Raw genomic sequence first — 19,748 nt, 5'->3', positions numbered from 1 at the left:
TTTAGTGTTCATGAGCGTGAACATTCAGCTTGCTCTTTAATTATTGGTTTATATATATAATCCATTCACATTTTTGTTTCATTCATTTCTTGGGTGCTTTATATTTCATCGTAACCATGCTTTACATATCTTATATCATTTAACTTTAAAATTACAATATGAAATGATGTGTCTAGTAATTTGATAGCTAAGATTGTCCTGCTGTCTTAGAACCAAGTCATTTTATTCTGTTTTTTAACTGCATTATTCTATGTGTTCATGTCCTATTATGGTTTCTTCATGTTTGAATACGATGACTTTTTTGTATAGTTTAAAGACAATAGACTGTTTTCAGTCCAATTCTTTATATGTGAGTTTGCAAACCACTGGTATGTATAATGTCTTCTCGTCATTACAATGTGTCACATATCTCTTCATGTTTCCAAAATCAGACACGCACTATGGTTTCTTCATTCTATTAACTTTTCATTCTTATGGCTTCTCTTAAGCACTTTATAGATTTCTGTGCTTAAGCTTATACTCTAATACACACTATGGCACTTTTTCTTCTTGGCCTTTTTTGGCACACTTTTTTCTTCTCATGTCTCTTGTCAATGTTTCAACTCTCTGTATATAGCATGATCACACTTGGCTCACTTGTTTTATCTTGCAGTCAAGTATAGACACTAATATGCATGCTCCAGATTGTCATCACAGTCACTTCTTATCTTTCTATCTTTTTATCTTTCTCCTTATCATTATTCATCATTACCTCTTCCTTTTAGGACCCCTGAGGAAGGCGTGTTCACCGAAGCATGGATCGTGTAGGGTCCGATTGGATATTTATCACAGTATTTTTTATCATTATACTTTTTAATTGAATTTTCATGATTTTATATGTCAGTGTTTAATAAATTATCTCCAGAACATCTGTATCCACAGTTTTTGTTTTCATCGGTGGATTGTTTTCACTATGGATCATTGGGTCTCCCCATTTTTCTTTGTTGGGCCAAAAATACAAACAAGAAGCTAGGAATTATTAGGAAAGGGATAGTACATAAGGCGAAGATTATAATAATGCCTCTGTATTACTCTATGGTGTGACTTCACCCTGAATACTGCGTTCAATTCTGGTCACCATATCTCAAAAAAGATACAGTATAGTGGCATTAGAAAAGGTTCAAAGAAGAGCGACCAAGATGATAAAGGAGACAGAATTCCTCTCGCATGAAAGACTAAAGAGGTTAGGGCTCTTCAGTTTAGAAAAGAGACCGCTGAGGGGAGAAAAAGTTTGCAAAATCCTGAGTAGTGTGGAACGGGTACAAGTGAATCGATTTTTTACTTCATCAAAAATTACAGACTAGGAGACACTTGATGAAGTTAGAGGGAAATACTTTTAAAGCCAATAGGAGGAAATATTTTTTTTGCTGAGAATAATTAAGCTCTGGAACGCATTGCCAGAGGATGTGGTAAGAGCAATTAATGTAGCTGGTTTTAAAAAAAGGTTTAGACAAGTTCCTGGAGGAAAAGTCCATAGTCAGCTGTCGAGACAGACATGAGACGTTAGCAATATTTGGGTTTTTGCCAGATACTTGTGACTTAGATTGGCCTCCTTGAAAATGGGATTCTGGGCTAGATGGACCATTGGTCTGACCCAATAAGGCTAATCTTACGTTCTTAATTTTTCTATAGAAAAAAATTCAAAGATGATGGACCCTAATATAAAAAAATAGGAGGCGGCTCAGAAAAAAGAGAGACAATTCTTATCTACAGAGAGAGTGATAGATAGCTGTAATCCACTAATAGAGGCAGGAAAAATACCGTGAAACAATACCTTGTTTGAGATATAGAAAGAATCAATAAGAACAGATGAGAGGTCAGGGTAAAAGCCATTATTATGATAGACAGAAGGCATCAAACGCTGTTTAAGTATGAATCATAGTGGTAAAGAACTTGAGAGAAGATAATAAAACTGATTTGGATGAGGGACAGTTTCCTGAAGGTAGTCAGCCACTCTTGTATGACATCCAAGATATATCTCTAATTAAAGCATAGATGGGAAAAAAAATTGAAAACACTGGGGAGGCTAATTCATTCTTATTTTCTACATATAATTGCACTCACGACATCACTCAGATGAGTGATGTCGTGTATATTATACAGATGAGTGATGTCGTGTATATTATACAGTTATCTATGCTATCCTGTGAACACCCTGGGTATATCAAAAGAAGCATCTTGACAATGTATTTCTCCATGTCAAAGAAGATAGCAGAACTAGGCTACAAAAATAAAGAGGCTAAACAGATTAGGGCTCTTCAGCTTGGAGAAGAAATGACTAAGAGGATGCAGAGCCAATCAGCTAGTGGCTCTGCACAGGCAGAGTGACCTGCCTTCGCTCCTGCCCGTGCAGAGCTGCTAGCTAATTGGCTACTGGGAGTTCTCACAGTCAACATGCGACTGGAGATACTGAACTCAATGGATCGCTACTCTGAGCAAGCATGGCACTTACATTCTTAGCATATGCTCAGGAGTCTTATTAGGAAGAGAAAAGAAGAAAGCAGGAAACGAAACATCAAATTGATTCGGCTGAAATCACTTGTGTTCAGTGTCCACAAGCCTAAACAAGGGATAGCCTACTATTCCTCAACTAAGTGGTGGTTAAAAAGAGGGCTGTAAATCAGAAAATACTGTATGCAATCTGCAGTAAGTTAATAACTACAAAACTAAATCCCCTGCATCACTGTCCTGTCACACAGAAGGGATGTGCGCTTCAAAAAAGGCCAACCTATTCAATAGAAATGGTTCATTAATACTTTGGTGCATATCTACACCAGAAGTCAGAAAATTTTGAAAGGAGTTCTCCAGTTATCAGTTATTACACAGCATTCAATAATTCCCCAAAATAAAAAATAAAGAAAACGAAAAGGAGAAGGAGAAGAGAAGAAATGATGACTATTCATTACAATATTTTGCCAATGGCCCCATATTTTTATAAATTTAGTATATGTCCCTCTTTGTACTGCTATTGCTCGTTCCATTTTAAATATATGGCATAATGTATTCCACCAAAATGTATAACTAAGGTTTCTGTGATTTTTCCAATTGTTGGTTATGTGTTGGATGGCAACCCCTGTCATAACTAATAAAAGCTTGTTGTTCTCTGATGATATTTGACTCTTTTTCCTCATCATCATGACAAATAGCACTAATGGGGGGAGGGAGATGGAAATAATGTTACTTATTATGTTATACTATGATATATAATATGTGTATATTTTTATTGAAAATATGATGAAGGGAGGGTGGTGGGGGAGTTATTGTTTTTACTAGAAGTCTATGTGGCAGATATCAAAGTGCTATTCTGGAATAATTTGTTTGTAATGTACTCTTTTGTGCACTTGTTGTTTAATTTGAAAATGAATAAAGAATTATTAAAAAAAAAAAAAAAATTATAATAATTCCCCAAAATAATTTTCTTGTTTGAATATATAAAACTTTTAAACAGGCAACAAAACAAGTGTCCTTACCTCAAAATATTTTATTCTCTTGGTATTTTTCATTGCAACTGAGAGCAATTTATAAAATCCACTAATAAGAGGCAACCGTGTTGACTGCAAAATAAGTTCATAACCAAACGTATATACCCAGACTTCAAAAAATTCAATGTGTTTCTCTGGAAGAATTTCTCTGTAAGAACAAAAGAATTTTCCTTAATATTGAGAGACTTCCATCACTTTAATATAGGTTTTACTATTTTAAAAGGAAGGAAGGCAGCCTGCCATCAGTGTCTGTTCCTTTGCACTCCCAGCTTAATTAGAACTGGAGCCAAGATATTCCCTACCAACTCCTTCTAGTCAACCGTCCTTGGCCAGAAACAGTGCCGCAATGATTCTTAGAAAATCCTGCAATCATAACTAATCAACTATAGGCATCATCATTGTACAATGACTAGGATGGCTCTTCCCTTGAGGGATGTGAATGTATCACTACTGTACAATGATCAGGACTCCCTATCCTGGGGGCTTCAAATACTGCTTTTCCAGCAACCTAAGCCCTGGCTGGTCTGGCAAGCAGAATACCTGACACCAAGGAATCAAACCTTAGGCCGCTGGCTGATTGGCGGCTGCGAGTTCTCGACTCGCGAGAACTCGTAGCAGCCAAACAGCCAGCAGCCTCGAACAGAGCAGGCGGGCAGGAAGATTGCTCCTCTTCCGTGCACCGGCTGGCTACCAGGGACCCAAAAGGGGGAGGAGGGAGATGTGGTCATCAATTTTGGCAGGCACAGGAGGCAGAAGGGATTCCTCCTGTACCGTCCACCATGAGGCCGCTGAGGAATTGGGGGATGTGCGGGAGAAGCGGAGGGAGGGGGGGGTCTGAATTCAGCTGGGACGGTAGACAGGGGATCCCTCATATCCCGGCCTATCACTGGACTACTGGATCCTACAACAGGCCTGGTAGAGGCCTGCAAAGCAAAGGGAGGGAGATGGTACAGGGCAGAGAGGGAGGGGGGGACAGGGTTCAGAGCCAAGCAGGGAGTGAGGGGGGCTGAGTGCAGAGCCTGGCAGGAGAGGGAGGGAGCACTGGGTGCAGATCCCAGCAGGGCAGGGCACTTGAATATTAAGCCCCCATCTTATATTCAAGTCAACTATTTTTCCTCCTTTTTTGGGGGGAAAAATGGGGGTCTCGCCTTATATTCAGATCGACATATTCGAGTATGTACGGAATATCCTACCAATAGTGACAAAAACTAACATGTTCCACTTATTGAAATTGCAATTTTAACCAAGGATCAAGCTCTACTCTTTTACATGTGTTTCATGCTCTTTATCCATAAAATTCAAAAGCAGCAGTTCTATTAAAAAACATTCTGAACCATTACCCTAACCCCATACATTACCGTCATTTCCACATTCAATAGAGCATCTGAAGTTAGATGCCAATTAAACACCATTTCTGTACTAAATTAGTAGATCTGTGGCTAAAACAGGGGAAAACAAGGGGGAAACCTGCAGTTCCTTGTAGAAGTGCACTTACATGCTATTCTGTAACTTCATGCCCAAGTACTCTAGCGGGTAACTGCACACAGCTGTGGCCATGGGAGGGGCATGGGCATGTCTAGCAATTACATGTGACCCTTATGAAATACTGCTAGTTATGCAAGTAATTTCCAGCATTTAGGTGTAAGCATTTACACCAGCCCACTTGCCAAGTATGAAAAAAACAAATACATGCCACCACAGGAGGAGACTCCCCTACTGAATCCATTAACACTGCCAATTCCATCCATAGAACAGCTTACCAGGACCAGTTCACCTCAAAACAAATGGGACATTTAGTCACTTTCAAATCTTAATTTTGTTGCTGGGTTTCCTTAATACAAAAATGTTGAGAGCAACTTTCTACAATTTGTTTTCAATCAGCACATAATAAGCTATGGAATCTGCTGCCAGAGGACATGGCCAAAGCAACTAACATAGCAGGCTTTGAAAGAGGTTTGAACAAGTTAGTGGAAGAGTCCATATAGAATTATTAGAGGGCAGACTTGAGAAAGTTAATTCTCGTCCCTTGAAAAGTTATGAGAACGCAAAGATACTTGTAGCAGGTGTTCAGCAGGCACATATTCTCATATGTAGGTGACATCATCCACAAAACCCAATAAGGACACTACCAAGTGCACTGTTACTTTAAATTTTTTAAGTCAGTACCCATACCATGTGCATGTCAATTATGCGGGTCAGAGCCTAAAATGGTCTGATTACATCGAAGCACTTTTTAAAGCCACTTGGTGTCTATCAAAGGGCTCAATGGCTCGAGGAGCTCAAGTTAAAAGTATCCCCAAAACAAATAATGCTGCAGGAAGAAAAAAGGGTCCGAAGTGGCCCCCAAGGCCAAAATGAAAAAGTTGATAAAAATAAACCATAAGTTGGAAGGCATACAGGAACACGATAAAAACAAATAATTGTAATCAAAACTATGAAAAATAATCTAAAAGTCTGACATGCGGAAGAGAAAATTTTGATACACAGCTTCTCAACTCTGCGGAAAATAAAGAATTGCAAGTTCTGTGAGCTGACACCAGGTGGGAAGGTACTGCACACGTGTGGTAAGGGTGCTGCCTTAAAAAAATTTAAGGTGGCATGTACTCGGTAGTGTCCATACTGGGTTCCGTGGATGACATCACCCATATGCCTCATGTTCTCAGAGAAACTTATTTACATTTGAGAACTAGCAAGTATAATTTGAACTGGCTACTGTCAGATACAGGATGTTGAGCTCACTGGACCTTGGTCTAATTCAAACATATGGCTTATGTTTTGGTTTTTTTTAATAATTCCTAGTTCATTATCCTTAAGTTCTTAAACTTTCTTAGCACTCTACTTCTGTCTCAATATGCTAGAGCAGTGTTCTTCAACCTTTTTACACCTATGGACCGGCGTAAACAAAATAATTATTTTGAGGACAGGCACAGGTCCGCGGACTGGCGGTTGAAGAGCACTGGGCTAAGTCATGGGCCAGACCCCGCCCAATCTCCGCCCCAGACCCCACCCCCATAATAGTACTAATTGTAACACTATTTTTTCCATTCATTTTTCAAATATACACACACAGTATAATCTTATTAACATCACATAATGGTTAACCACAAAATTAAACTACACAAAGCACACTGTATGCTTCTCAACATTCATTCCTACTAGGACAGATTACCCCTATGCAAATACGGAAACACAAACTAAAATCGCTAATATATTCAAATGAAACCCTAATATTCAAGACTCTGCATGCAGTACAACCCCAGAGAAAAAGAAACAAATACATTTCTTCCTGAACAGTGCAAAATATAGACAGCAGATGAAAATTCTCAAAATTGACACAATTCAATCACTAAATTGAAAATAAAATCATTCCCCCTACCTTTGTTGTCTCCCTCCCTCCATCCCTTCATCGTGGCAGTTGAGTGAGGCTGGGTGTCATGCCTTCTCTTGTTTACAAACAACGCCTTGAGAGAGCCAGCTGTCTCTCTTGTTTTCTTCCCCCTCTGCAAGAAACATGCCAGCGCTGCTACTGGCCGTTTTATGCTGCCCGCGGCCAGCTCTCTCTTCCTCACTGCTGGTCCGCGGCCGGAACGTGCCTCGGGCCTGCGGAGATCAGTGCACAAAGCTACATGCAGCAGCTCCTTGCGCATCCCGCACATCATCCAGAAGCTTTTCCTCCGACGTTGCGACATCAGAGAGAAGGCTGCAGGACGCACGAAGGAGCCGCCATCGCCGCCTGCAGCTTTGAGCACTGATCTCCTTAGGCCCAAGGCATGTTCCAGCCACGGACCGGCTGGAAATTTCTACGGACCGGTACCGGTCCGCGGACCAGCAGTTGAAGAACACTGTGCTAGAGGGCTAGCACCTTCATTCATTTCAATGAATACCATTTTTTCACTCAAGAACCTTTTATGCTTTTTCATAAATAGACATGCTAGAGCCACAATTTAACACCGGTGCATTAAGTTATTCACACTAAATCAGGGGTCTCAAAGTCCCTCCCTTGAGGGCCGCAATCCAGTCGGGTTTTCAGGATTTCCCCAATGAATATGCATGAGATCTATGTGCATGCACTGCTTTCAATGCATATTCATTGGGGAAATACTGAAAACTCGACTGGATTGCGGCCCTCAAGGAGGGACTTTGAGATCTCTGCACTAAATGAAATTGTTTCTCATTTTACTTATCTTACCTACTGATCAAAGAAGTATTCCTAAAGAAAACCTTCCAAGACTTTCTACACTAAACACAAATATTCAAGACACAATCATTATTTCAATCATGATAGCAAAAAGAGGTATAAAAGGACTTCTATATGATGATGTATTTACACAGGAGGAGCAGAGCTATTATAAGCAGATAAGGCACATGCAAAACGCGATGAGACAATATATTGCACCATTCAAGGCAGGACATATCCTAAAGATCTGCATATAGAGTACACTGTATGACTGGCTGCAGTTAATACCATTGACTGTCTCTTTGTTTTGATATCGAGCATTACATTTAATTATTTGTGATTGGTTCTTCTTAATCTATAGTGGATGAACTGTCTTAAATTGTATTTCCTAAATTAGTTCTTATTTCCTTAATCACTGTCATGTGATTAATTATATTTGCAATTTCAATAGTTAAAGTTAAGAAAAATCTGCATATAGATTTGCATAACCTTTCCAGAAAACACGCTCTCAAAGTTCAACAAACCCAGCATCTGAATTTTTGCTGCTGAACGTTTTAGCCACAACTGTGATCAACTGAACTCATAATTGCCAATTCAATGTTTCACAAACGGTAGGAAAAACCAGTACCTGCAAAACTCTACTAGATTTACAAAGGCTGTGAAATCTTTTGGTTTAGTTGGCTGGAGATTTGCTGCTGGATCTGATGTAGGAATTACCAAGCCGCTGTTGTCATCATTTGCATCCTGAAAGTCATGACACACACAAGTTGGTTACATTCAAGTAAATAAAATTAGATGGTTGAAGGGCTAGTAACTAATGTGCATTAAGGGAATAAAACACTTTTTCTTGCCAAATAATACCTTTTAAGTGCAAATAATGAATGATTTTTCCATTCAAGTCATGATTTTTTAGTGCAACAGATGCAAAGCATGCAAGGCAGCTCATAATGAAATATGAACACCACAACTTACATTCAACCTTTTAAGCTGCATTATTCATGGAAAGATAATACCAGCTTTGTGCTGACATTATTTTAACTCCTTGGGAACTCTGGGCCTGATACTTGAGGGGACACTCTTAAAGGGGCTAGTCATAGTTAACTCCCACCTGGCATCTACCAGGGTCTCTACGAGTTGCGCGGGGACAGAAATCCCACCCGTCCCCACCCGTCCCCACCAAAGTCCCACCCGGGCAGGGAGATTTGTCGGCCGGGCCTGTTGTCGGTAGATCGGGGGACCTGACCGGCTGTGCACATTCTCCGGGGCGGACCGCCCCCTCCCCCCTCTTTCGTACGCCATTGCCTTCTCCCTACCTGCCCTGCCACACACAGCCGACCGGAAGTCTTCCTGATGTCAGCGCTGACGTCGGAGGAAGGGAGGGCTTTGCTTAAGCTCTCCCTCCGACGTCAGCGCTGTCATCGGGAAGATTTCCGTTTGGCTGTGTGCTGCGACAGGGCAGGTAAGGAGAAGGAGACTACCCTCGCGGCTCGAGTGCACTGCGATCCAACCCCGCAGGAACCCCGCGACCCTCGGAGGCGTCCCCACGGGATCCCCGCGACCCTAGGGGGCGTCCCCACGGGATCCCCATGACCCTAGGGGGCGTCCCCACAGGATCCCCGTGACCCAAAGGGGGAACCAGCGGGATCCCCGCGGGTCCCGCGGGATTCCCGTTATCCCCGTTCCCGTGCAGCTCTCTAGTCTCTAGCAAACAAACAAGACTGCGGAGTGGTCTATATCACAGGGACAGTCCTAATCTCCACAGTAATGGACCAAGGAACCACAAAAGATATGAAATGTTCAAAAACAAACAATGTGGAACCAGACCCTGGACTTCCAAGAGTTAAAATGGAATAATTTATTAACACCTTTTTCAAATATAAGTCGACTGACTATGGCAGTATAGAAAAATAAAGTTATTATTATTATTAAATACAATATTACAATATAATAAAAGCCAAACAATTCCAAGAAAATAAAATCAACTATGTCACTGTGTTGTATGTTGCTGTATTCTGGTGATCTGCTACATAATCCCTCTGCCACATGTATGTTCTCTTCTGAGCCCATTCTACAAGAATGGTTTAAGAGGCTTGGTAAAAAAGCAAGTTAAACTGGTCTCCATCGAAGCCTGCACACTTAATCCAGCGACTTTCCAGTTTTTCATATCATAGGAAAATTAGCTTACGAAAAAACTGGAAACTCGCTGGACTAAGTGTATAGCCCTTGAAGGAGACTACGTCATTTTGACTTGCTTCTTTACCAAACTTTTCAAACCATTCTCGTACAGCTTCTGGTCAGGTGGCATACAAGGTGAGATAAATTATTCCTACGCCAAACAGTTTTGAGAGAGTTTTCAGTGAGCACACTTGCTATTGAATAGGATTAGCTTTTGTTTGGATGTTCTTGGTACTTCTGTTTGTCCGTCTTATTAAACTAGTCATAGGAATCACCTCCCCAAGTCTGTTTCTACCCAATATTTAATACCAATAGACCAGGGGTGCCCAACACGTCGATCGCGATCGACAGGTCGCTCAGGCGACCCCAGTCGTTCGCAGAGCGGGTTCCCTTCTTCCCTTCTCTTTTTTCTCCTCCTGACTGGCCTGCTCCTGAATTCTGCTGCTGCCTCCGCTGCTCAACATTAAAAAAATAACAAAACAACCGGCTTGGAGAATTTATGCTCCGGGGTCTAACGTGTGCTTGTACCGGCTTCCCTTCTCTTCCCTCTGAAACCGGAAGTTATGTCCGGGGGGGGGGGGGAGAGAAGGGAAGCCGGCACGCACATGTTAGAGCCCCATTCACGGGCTAAAGCGGGAGACAGGTCAGTGAAGCTTGCGATTTGCTCTTCTTACTGCCAGGTCCTGCCTACTTTCTGTTTCCTCAAAGGCAGGACCCAGCAGCATTTCTCACAATAGGTCGATCTTGGGCCGATCAGCCTTCCTCTCCCCGATGTCAATTCTGCCGTCGGAGAGGAAGTTCTGGCCAGCGGAACTTCCTCTCCGACGGCAAAATTGACATCGGGGAGAGGAATGCTGGTAGGCCCGAAGCAAGGAGAGCTTGGCCGGCGGCGGGCGGCTTTGGGGGGGCCTGTTATCCAATGGCAGCAGCAGTGGCAGTGGCTTGGGGGAGGGCAGAGAGGGAGAAAGAGGGCAAGCAGGGAGACAGAAGGAAAGAAGAGAAACAGAAAAAAAGAAAGGGGGCATGAAGAGAGAAAGAAAGAGAGGGCAGGGAGAGAGGAAGAAAACGTTGGGGGGGGGGAATGAGGTCAGGAGGAGAGGAAGCATACAGGCTAAAAGAAGGGAAGAAAGATTGGATGCACAGTCAGAAGAATAAAGTGCAACCAGAGACTCATGAAATCACCAGACAAGGTAGGAAAAATGATTTTATTTTAAATTTAGTGATCAAAATGTGTCTGAATTTATATCTGCTCTCTATATTTTACAATATAGTCCCCTTTTACTAAACCGCAATAGAAGTTTTTAGCGCAGGGAGCCTATGAGCTTTGAGAGCAGCGCTGGGCATTCAGTGGAGCTCCCTGCGCTAAAAACTGCTATCGTGGTTTAGTAAAAAGGGAGGGGGTGGGTATTTGTCTATTTTTGTATGGTTGTTACTGAGGTGACAGTGCATAGAGTCATCTGCTTTGACCTCTTTGAAAAAACCCCGGAATAGGAATGATAATTAACAATTCTATGCGTACAGTGTGCGTTGTGTTTTTTTAAAATTTTATTGTTGGTAGATCATTTTGACTTGGTCATTTTAAAAGTAGCTCGCAAGCCCAAAAAGTGTGGGCACCCCTGCAATAGACAGTATTTATTTTAAAAGAACTAAAGCATTATATGTTATATCTAATGGAAATCTGCTTGATTTTTTACAACTGCAACAATTATTTGGAATTTTAAAATCTCAACAATACAGGTGGTTACAGTTGAAGCAGGCTATTCAGTGTGGGCTCCCTGAATGGAAAAATTTTAAAACTTATTTTAGCTTGCAGATCCTTTGCTACCAAACAGATCTAGTAGGACATCAGGCTGCCCAGTGGTACAAATTTATTTTTAAACAAAAAAAACAAAAAACAGTCTTAGAGACATTTGGAGCTTCAAGATAAAACAGTATATTTCTGTATCTCATTGGCCACGAATTTGGACTTGGAGATTGAAATGTACAACATCAGCATCTATGAGGCAAACATGGTTATTTTTGTTACATAGGATTTTCTGGACCCCGGTTCGATTAAATAAAATAGATAGTTCTCAGTCTAATAGATGCTGGCATTGTCATATTGATATAGGAACTTTGGATCATCTGTTATATTTCTGTCTGTTTATATTTATATTTTGGAAGTCAATTTGGGGACAAAAAATTTAGTTTTGTATTCGAATGTTCCACTATCATATGAGGCTATAATTTGTGGAACGATATTACATGTGAAACCCACTCTAAATAAATATAAAAGTCGACTATTTATGCAATTGATCACGAGTAATTGGAAAAATCATGACAATATAAGCTACTCTTTTTGGTGGGTGAATGTATGCGCTATATACAAATATTAAAGAATAAACGTGGAATGTAGGGGATTTAGTGCTGTATTTAATAAAGTTTGGAGCCCATTAACTAAATTTATGGAGGTATGATAATATTTCTTTTATTCATTTCCTATACAAATCCATGGGGGGAGGGGGGAAGGGAGGGAAATAAATAAATACTGATGGTGACATTTAGGTAACTTTATGAATTATTTAAATCATATTATGTTAAAATGTATTAATATTTAATATATGATATTAAAAATCTTGAATGATATACAAGTTGCCTGTACAGATTATAGTGCATTGTATGTAATACCTACTGTTCTTTATTTGTTTGGCACTGTTTTTAGTTTTAAAATCAATAAAGATTAAAGGAGAAAAGAACTAAAGCAATAAATAATAACTTAATGATTAAAATTGACTAGAAAAGGGCATATTTAGTATATAACTACCTGCATAGAGTAATTAATAGTTTCAAAGGGAAGATGAGGAGAAAAATCAAGCTAGAATCCGGAGGTGTGAGCTCTACTCCACGGCTAGAGTCCAGCATAGCATCTTATGGCAGGCACGTACCAAAAAGGAAGCTGTAGTGGCCACTTCAGACCTAGAGCTAAAGCTTCAAACTGTCTTTTGAGGACTAATTCCAACCTGCAATCTTGTGCATCCTATAATATCACACCTCCCTCACTAGGAAGCAGAGTATGCTTAGAAACCTGCGCTACTAATGAATCCACCTTAGGTGGTGTAAAAAGCTGATGGGAATCGGGAGCCATTGAGTACAATTCTGTTATAGCCTTAGCAACCCTCAGAGGGGTTTCTTTGGATGCAAATGAAAAAAATGTGGACTGGGTCTTAGAACTGCTGATAAGTGAAATTTGAGCTTTGATGTTGCAGGAGTTTCAAAGCCTACTGTACCCTTTACACTAGAAGCCTGCCAAACCATATTAGAAAAATCATGTGCTGAATAGGAATGTCACATATGCTTTGCATGCACATAGAAACTCAAAATTATAAGTTTACCTGTTGCTCTCCAACATTTTGCTTCTCAACGGTAAGGTCTAACTTCTCAATGATTTTCAGCACAGATTTTATAAGTTCATCATAAAGCAAACGGTTCAGTGATTGCAGTGGCGAATTAATAATTGAAAAAACTTCATCTGAAAATATGGATTCCTTCAGGAATGGAAGCAAAAAAAAAAAAAAAAAATTATAAGCATCAGGGTCCCTTCTGATGCCAAGTTATGTCATGATTGTATACCACACAAAAACAGAAGACAAATCCATCGCAGATCCAAAAGCAAGTCAAAAAACAGCGATAGAGACAATTGGCAAAGAGTCAATTTTTACATACAATATTCATGTTCAGTTAATTTTTATCTGCAATAAATCATATGGCTGAACACTTTTGTCTTCTTTGCCAATTGTTGTCTCTGCCGCTGTGTTTTGGCTTGATTATATACCAGCCTACTAGGTCAGCAAGATCCTAGAACCAGCATCTTTTGATTACTCTCCCCTTGATCAAAATGCCTCAACTGCCACTAGAAGCAATTTTACCTTAGATTTAGAATTGCACTCATGACTTATTTTTTTGCCCAGTGTTGGTGAATAGGATCTGCTAGTTCAGTGTATCACAAACTGTGTGCAGCGGGAGATGCTGGCAAGGAGGAGAGGCGCTGGCACCGGCTGACTGCCTAAAAGACGTGCTTCTCGTGGCGAGAGGCACGTCCTGAAGGTAGTTAGTTGGCACCTGCGCTTCTTCTCCTTTTCTCTGTGCCTCTCCTGCTCCAGCACCCCCCACTGGCAGCTCAGGGCTCCATCTGGAAGGCCTTTGCGCATGTGCAGATGGCAATGTGACATCACGTCAATGTCTGTGCATTTCAGCCGCAGCCTGGCGTTTATTGTGCGGTCGAATAAAAATGTTTGCAGGACACTGTGCTAGTTGATGGTCAGCATTGGTCACTACTTACATTTCTTTAACTTAAACTGTACTTTCTTTCTGTTTATTGCGAGCCTGTGTTCTTGCTGCCCTGTCAAATATTGTAGTTCATTTCCTATTTCTTGGTGTTTAGATTGTGCACCACTTTGATTTTTTACTGGAAGGCAGTACAAATGCCTTCGACAGTAAATATCGAATAAACAAACATGTAGTAGAACTTTGTCTTGTGCTGGAATGCATTATTTGCTGAGTTTTGGTGCTGACAGACCTTCAGAACTTTAGGAAGAAGGTTAAATCCTTTTCTGTTTTTTAGAAAAACCTTTAAGTAGTCAGTTACTTTCTGTTAGACTTATTTAATAGTGTTTTATACCATGGGAATAATGCTGGAGGACCTTTCCAGACATAGCACAAAGCCAATTTCTTTTTAGATCTGCAATTCATCAAGCCACTACATCTCGAGTACGAGTCGATGGCACCTAACGTTTTATACAATATATGTGTGGCTATAAATTATATTTTTATTTTATATGCTTATATGATGCTAATGTCTGTAATAACTGGCGGTTATGTTTTTTTACACTATCCCCCTCTTCTACAAAGCCACGCACGCGGCAACAGCCCCAAAACTCATAGAGATTTAAAGGGCTCTGGGGCTGTTGCCTCGCGGCAGCCGCTAGCACAGCTTTGTAGAAGAGGGGGAATGTACCGGCATGCATATGTCCTGTGCACAAATGTTGCCGGGCCAAAGTCCCCCGCGCTTTTGACGGTGTACCCCCTGGGACTAGTAGCATGGAATCTTTTACCATCTGGGATTCTACCAGGTACTTGTAAGCTGGATTGGCCACAGCGGGAAGCAGAATACTGGGTTGGATGGACCATCAGTCTGTCCCCATATAGCTATCTTTTGAACTAACCCTGGATTTTCAATAACCAGCACTGAATATCTGTGTATGTCCTTTATATGGAAGCTAACCCAGCACTAGCTGATATTCAGACCAGTGTGTAGTTAACTCACTATATAAAGTTAGGACAGATGTTTTGCACTCCTAATTTTAGGTGGCTAGTAGACTGAAAATCTCTGCTAGCCAGCTAAGATGATGCTCTGCCCTAACTCTGCCTCCAGCCCACTTCTAACCAGTTAAGTGCTGCTGAGTATTTCCTGCCAGCTCACTCAGTGGGGTTTAACTGGACAGGAACCTCTCTTGACTGGTTAAAACCTTTAGAATATTGATCCCCTATGGAATAAAAGCATCATCCCCTATATTTGACGCATTCTCAGAATCTTAAATGTTAAGAGAAGGGACCTTGAACTTGATTCAAAATGCAACAGGTAACCAGGAACTTCCTAAGAAGAAAGAGTTCAAATGATCACATTTCTTGGCCTTAAAGAGACAGCAATGAGCTGAGCCGAGCCGGGACCAAGGACAGAAGGGCCACCTGCTGACACAAACGAACAAGGGCCTCCTGACGAGGCCGAGGCAAGAAAGAGCGGAGGCGAACCGTGTCCAGGACCGCTCCGATAAACTCGAGGGACTGAGACGGACAGAGGTGGGACTTGGAAAAGTTCACCTCGAATCCGAGATTCTGAAGGAGGAAAATAGTTTGATTCGTCGCTCGCATAACCTCCAGGCGAGAGGATGCTTTGATCAACACCTGCAGCCCTCGGAGACGCAGAGCACGTGGCCACCACTACCAGGCATTTTGTGAACACCCTTGGGGAGGCCGCCAGGCTGAAGGGAAGAACACGATATTGGAGATGGATCGGAATGTGCGTGTAAGCCTCCTTGAGGTCCAACGAGCACAGCCAATCCCTCTTGTCTATCAGGGGATACAACGTAGGAAGGGTGAGCATTTTGAACTTTTCCTTGACCAGAAATTTGTTCAGAGCCCTGAGGTCCAGGATCGGACGCAGATCTCCCGTCTTCTTGGGAACCAAAAAATACCGGGAATAAAACCCCGTATTCCACTGATCCGGAGGAACTTCCTCGACCGCCCTGAGGCGAAGGAAAGCCTGAGCTTCCTGTAGAAGAAGAGGTAGTTGAGACCTGGCAGAAGGAAACTCTCTTGGTGGAAGGTCCGGGGGTACACGACTGAAGTGAAGAGAGTACTCCTCCCAGACAATGGAAAGCACCAAACTGTCGGTGGTAAGACTCTCCCACAGAGGATAGAAATGATGGAGGCGACCCCCGATGGGAAGGGGGGAAGGCTCCAGAAGGAAGGGAGCCCGCAGGCTCAGACAGGAATTGTCAAAAAGATGGCCCAGGCTTCGCCAGAGCTGGCAGCTGGGCCTTAGCAGAATGCTGCTGCTGTTGCTGTGGCCGCTTCAAGGGTGGCCAAGAGAACACAGGAGTAGATTTCTGCGGGTACTACCGAGTAGGAATTTTGTACTGCTGAGCCAGAGGAGTCTTCGGCTTAAGCCTCACCAAAGAGGCGAAAGACTGTTCATGCTCTGAGAGGCACTTGGTGGCTGCCTCAATGGAATCATCAAAGAGCTGATGCCCCACACAAGGGAGATTGGCCAGACGATCCTGGAGGTTGGGGTCCATATCCAGAATCCTGAGCCAGGTGAGGCGACACATGGCGATCACAAAGGCCATGACCCTCGAGGACAACTCAAAGGCGTCGTAAGCTGCCTGAAACATATAGAGGTGGAGCTGGGAGAGCGTCTATTCGAGAAGACGGAACCCCTGCCGCCGAGAAGCCAGTACGTCCACCTGGAACGAATGGAGCACTTCCACACAGTATCTGAGATAGGACATGAAGGTAAAATTATAGTTGAGGGCACGGTTCACCATCATTGAATTTTGATAAAGATAGTGACCAAACTTGCCCATCGTACGCTCCTCCCGGCCCGGAGGGACCGCAGCATATACCTTGGAGGGATTGGACTTTTTCAAAGAATACTCTACCACCAAGGACTGGTGGGAAAACTGAGCATTCTCAAACCCCTTGACTGGGACCGTCCAGTAACGGGACTCCATTTTGGAGGGAATGGCAATAATAGCATAAGGCAGGGGTGCCCAACGCGTCGATCGTGATCGACCAGTAGCTCAGGAAGGCAACGTGAGTCGATCGCAGAGCCCATCCCGGGCTCTGTGATAGACTCATGTTGCCGTCCCTATCTACCGGGCCTATCAGCCTTCCTCTCCCCGACGTCAAAGACGCCGACGCCGGGCATTAGGCTGTTTTTGTCATTTCGTGGGGGGGGGGGGGGGCGTAGTGGCGTGGCGGCGGCAGCAGCAACAGCCTGAAAAAGAAATCATCCTGGCCCGGGTCGGTGTCATACTCCGGAACTTCTACCTCTTCCAGCAGCCCTCTCCCTTCTACCTGCTTCCTGCCACACCCCCTGCTCCACGGCTCTCTTCGGCAACTCAGCAGCAGCGATCGACACAAGCTTCTGACGTCGGGGCCTACCCTCTGCGAGTCCCGCTTGTTTCAACTTCCTTTTTCCACAAAGGCGGGACTCGTAGAGGGAAGGCCTCGATGTCGGCAGATTGTCTTGATCACCGCTGCTGAAGAGTTGCTTAAGAGAGCCGCAGAGCAGGGGGGTTTTGCCAGGTGCAGGTAGAAGGGAGAGGGCCAGATGCAGGACTCGTGGGTGAGGGAGCAGAAGAGAGAGAGAAAGAGAGAGGGGAGGGAAACAAAAGGAAATATTTCATACTGGGCTGGGCCGGAGTGGAGGGAGGGTGGAAAGATTCTGGCTACAGGGTGCAGTAACAAAGGAAAAGGGGGGAAAGCTGAAAATGGAGATAGTGACACAAAGAAGAGAAAGAGTAAGCAGGACCTACTGAATAAGGATAGAGATACAGAGGGGACATGAAGAGGAGGTGAAATAGAGACATAGAAGTAATGCTGAAAAAGTGGGGGTGGGGAGATAAAGACATTGAAAGGGCAAATGGTGAACAAGGGGTAAAGGCAAGGACAGAGACAAATGAAGATTCTGAAAAAGTGGTGAGATAGGGATATAGGTGAGATGGACACAAAGAAGGGTGATGCTGGAAAATAGGTGGAATGGTAATTCTGACAGACACAGAAGGGAAATGCTGGATCAAGGAGAGATGGGGCTCAGGCTGGATGGAATGAGGAGAAATGCCTTGTTGGCCCGGAACTTCCTCTCCTACGTCAGAATTGACGTCAGGGAGCGGAATGCTGGTCAGCGCAACGCTTCTGCAGGGAAAGCTTGGGATGGCGGTAGCTTGGGGGCTATTCCCCGATGGCGGTGGCAGCAAACCGAGTGGCTTGGGGGAGGGCATGGAGAAAGAAAGAAAGGGGGCAGACAGGGAGACAGAAAGAAGGGGGAACAGGGAGACAGAAATAAAAAGTTGGGGGAGAGAATGAGGTCTGGAGGAGAGGAAACATACAGGAGGCTGATAGAAAGGAAGAAAGATTGGATGCACAGTCAGAAGAAGAAAGTGCAACCAGAGACTCATGAAATCACCAAACAGCAAAGGTAGGAAAAATGATTTTATTTTCAATTTAGTGATCAAAATGTGTCTGTTTTGAGAATTTATATCTGCTGTCTATATTTTGCACTATGGCTCCCTTTTACTAAACCGCAATAGCGTTTTTTAGCGCAGGGAGCCTATGAGCATTGAGAGCAGCACGAGGCATTCAGCGTAACTCCCTGTGCTAAAACCTACTATTGTGGTTTAGTAAAAAGGGAGGAGGTGTATTTGTCTATTTTTGTATTTTGTTACTGAGGTGACATTGCATAGAGTCATCTGCCGTGACCTCTTTGAAAAAACCCGGAATATGAATAATTAACATTTTCTCTGCCTTTCAGTGTGCTTTGTGTTTTTTATTTTATTGTTGGTAGATCATTTTGACTTAGTCATTATAAAAGTAGCTCGCAAGCCCATAAAGTGTGGGCACCCCTGGCATAAGGTGTCTCCAGGTTCCGGAGAAATGTCTGCCGGAGAACCTGATGAAGCAGCAAATGCAGCGCCTCGCGGGGTGATTGAGGAACACCCACCTCCACCAAGTATTCCTGGGTCTAGCGGGACTCAGACAGCAGATCCAGTTGCAGCGCCTTACCCATAGCAGAAATAAAACGAGTAAAGGTGTTGCGAGAAGAAGACTCGGCCTCCGGAGGCGATCCAGAGCGAGATCTGGGGGCAGCAGAGAAAGAGGGGTAACCTCCCTCGAATAATAAGCAGAAGCCTCAGAGTCTCGAGAACAAGATACCGACTGGACTGCCTCAGGGGTGACGAAGAACAGTCCCGTGGAAGGCAAATCGGGGAGGACCCCGGCGTCCGAAGCACCAGCTTGCGAAGCATCAACAAGGACGGGGCAAATGAAAACTCCCCTGCAGGCCTCGAAAAAACCACCTGGGAGGCAGACATCCGTCGTCCCGGGGAAAGCGGCGAGGACGGGGTCAAGTGAGGACCAGCCTCCAACTTCGAGGCCACCACAGGTCCCGCGGGCCACGCGGTCGGAGACCTGCCCCAGAAGAGTGGAGAAGACCGCAGCTTTTTAGAAGGAGCGAGCCGCGATGAGGCAGAGGGCGAAGATCGGGCCCCTGTCCGGGACCGCCAAAAGGCCAGACGCTCCGAATCCGGGGAGGAAGAATCACTCGAGGGCAGCCTGCG

At 43.4% G+C, this 19,748-nt stretch overlaps 1 protein-coding gene across 3 annotated transcripts in view; it reads right to left on the bottom strand.

Moving 5' to 3' along the window:
* PRKDC (protein kinase, DNA-activated, catalytic subunit) overlaps nucleotides 1-19,748 on the bottom strand; it is a 524,414-nt gene that overhangs the window by 433,196 nt on the left and 71,470 nt on the right. For all 3 annotated transcript variants that reach the window (XM_033933710.1, XM_033933711.1, XM_033933712.1), the window contains 3 exons: nucleotides 13,245-13,397; nucleotides 8,327-8,442; nucleotides 3,510-3,669 (listed from right to left, as the gene is read on the bottom strand). In XM_033933710.1, coding sequence (XP_033789601.1) covers nucleotides 3,510-3,669; nucleotides 8,327-8,442; nucleotides 13,245-13,397 — 429 coding nt within the window. The remainder of the gene's footprint in view (nucleotides 1-3,509; nucleotides 3,670-8,326; nucleotides 8,443-13,244; nucleotides 13,398-19,748) is intronic.

The sequence above is a fragment of the Geotrypetes seraphini genome, chromosome 2 (genome assembly GCF_902459505.1).
Source record: "Geotrypetes seraphini chromosome 2, aGeoSer1.1, whole genome shotgun sequence".
Taxonomy (NCBI): Eukaryota; Metazoa; Chordata; class Amphibia; order Gymnophiona; family Dermophiidae; genus Geotrypetes; species Geotrypetes seraphini.
This window is presented reverse-complemented; position numbering and strand designations above follow the sequence as displayed.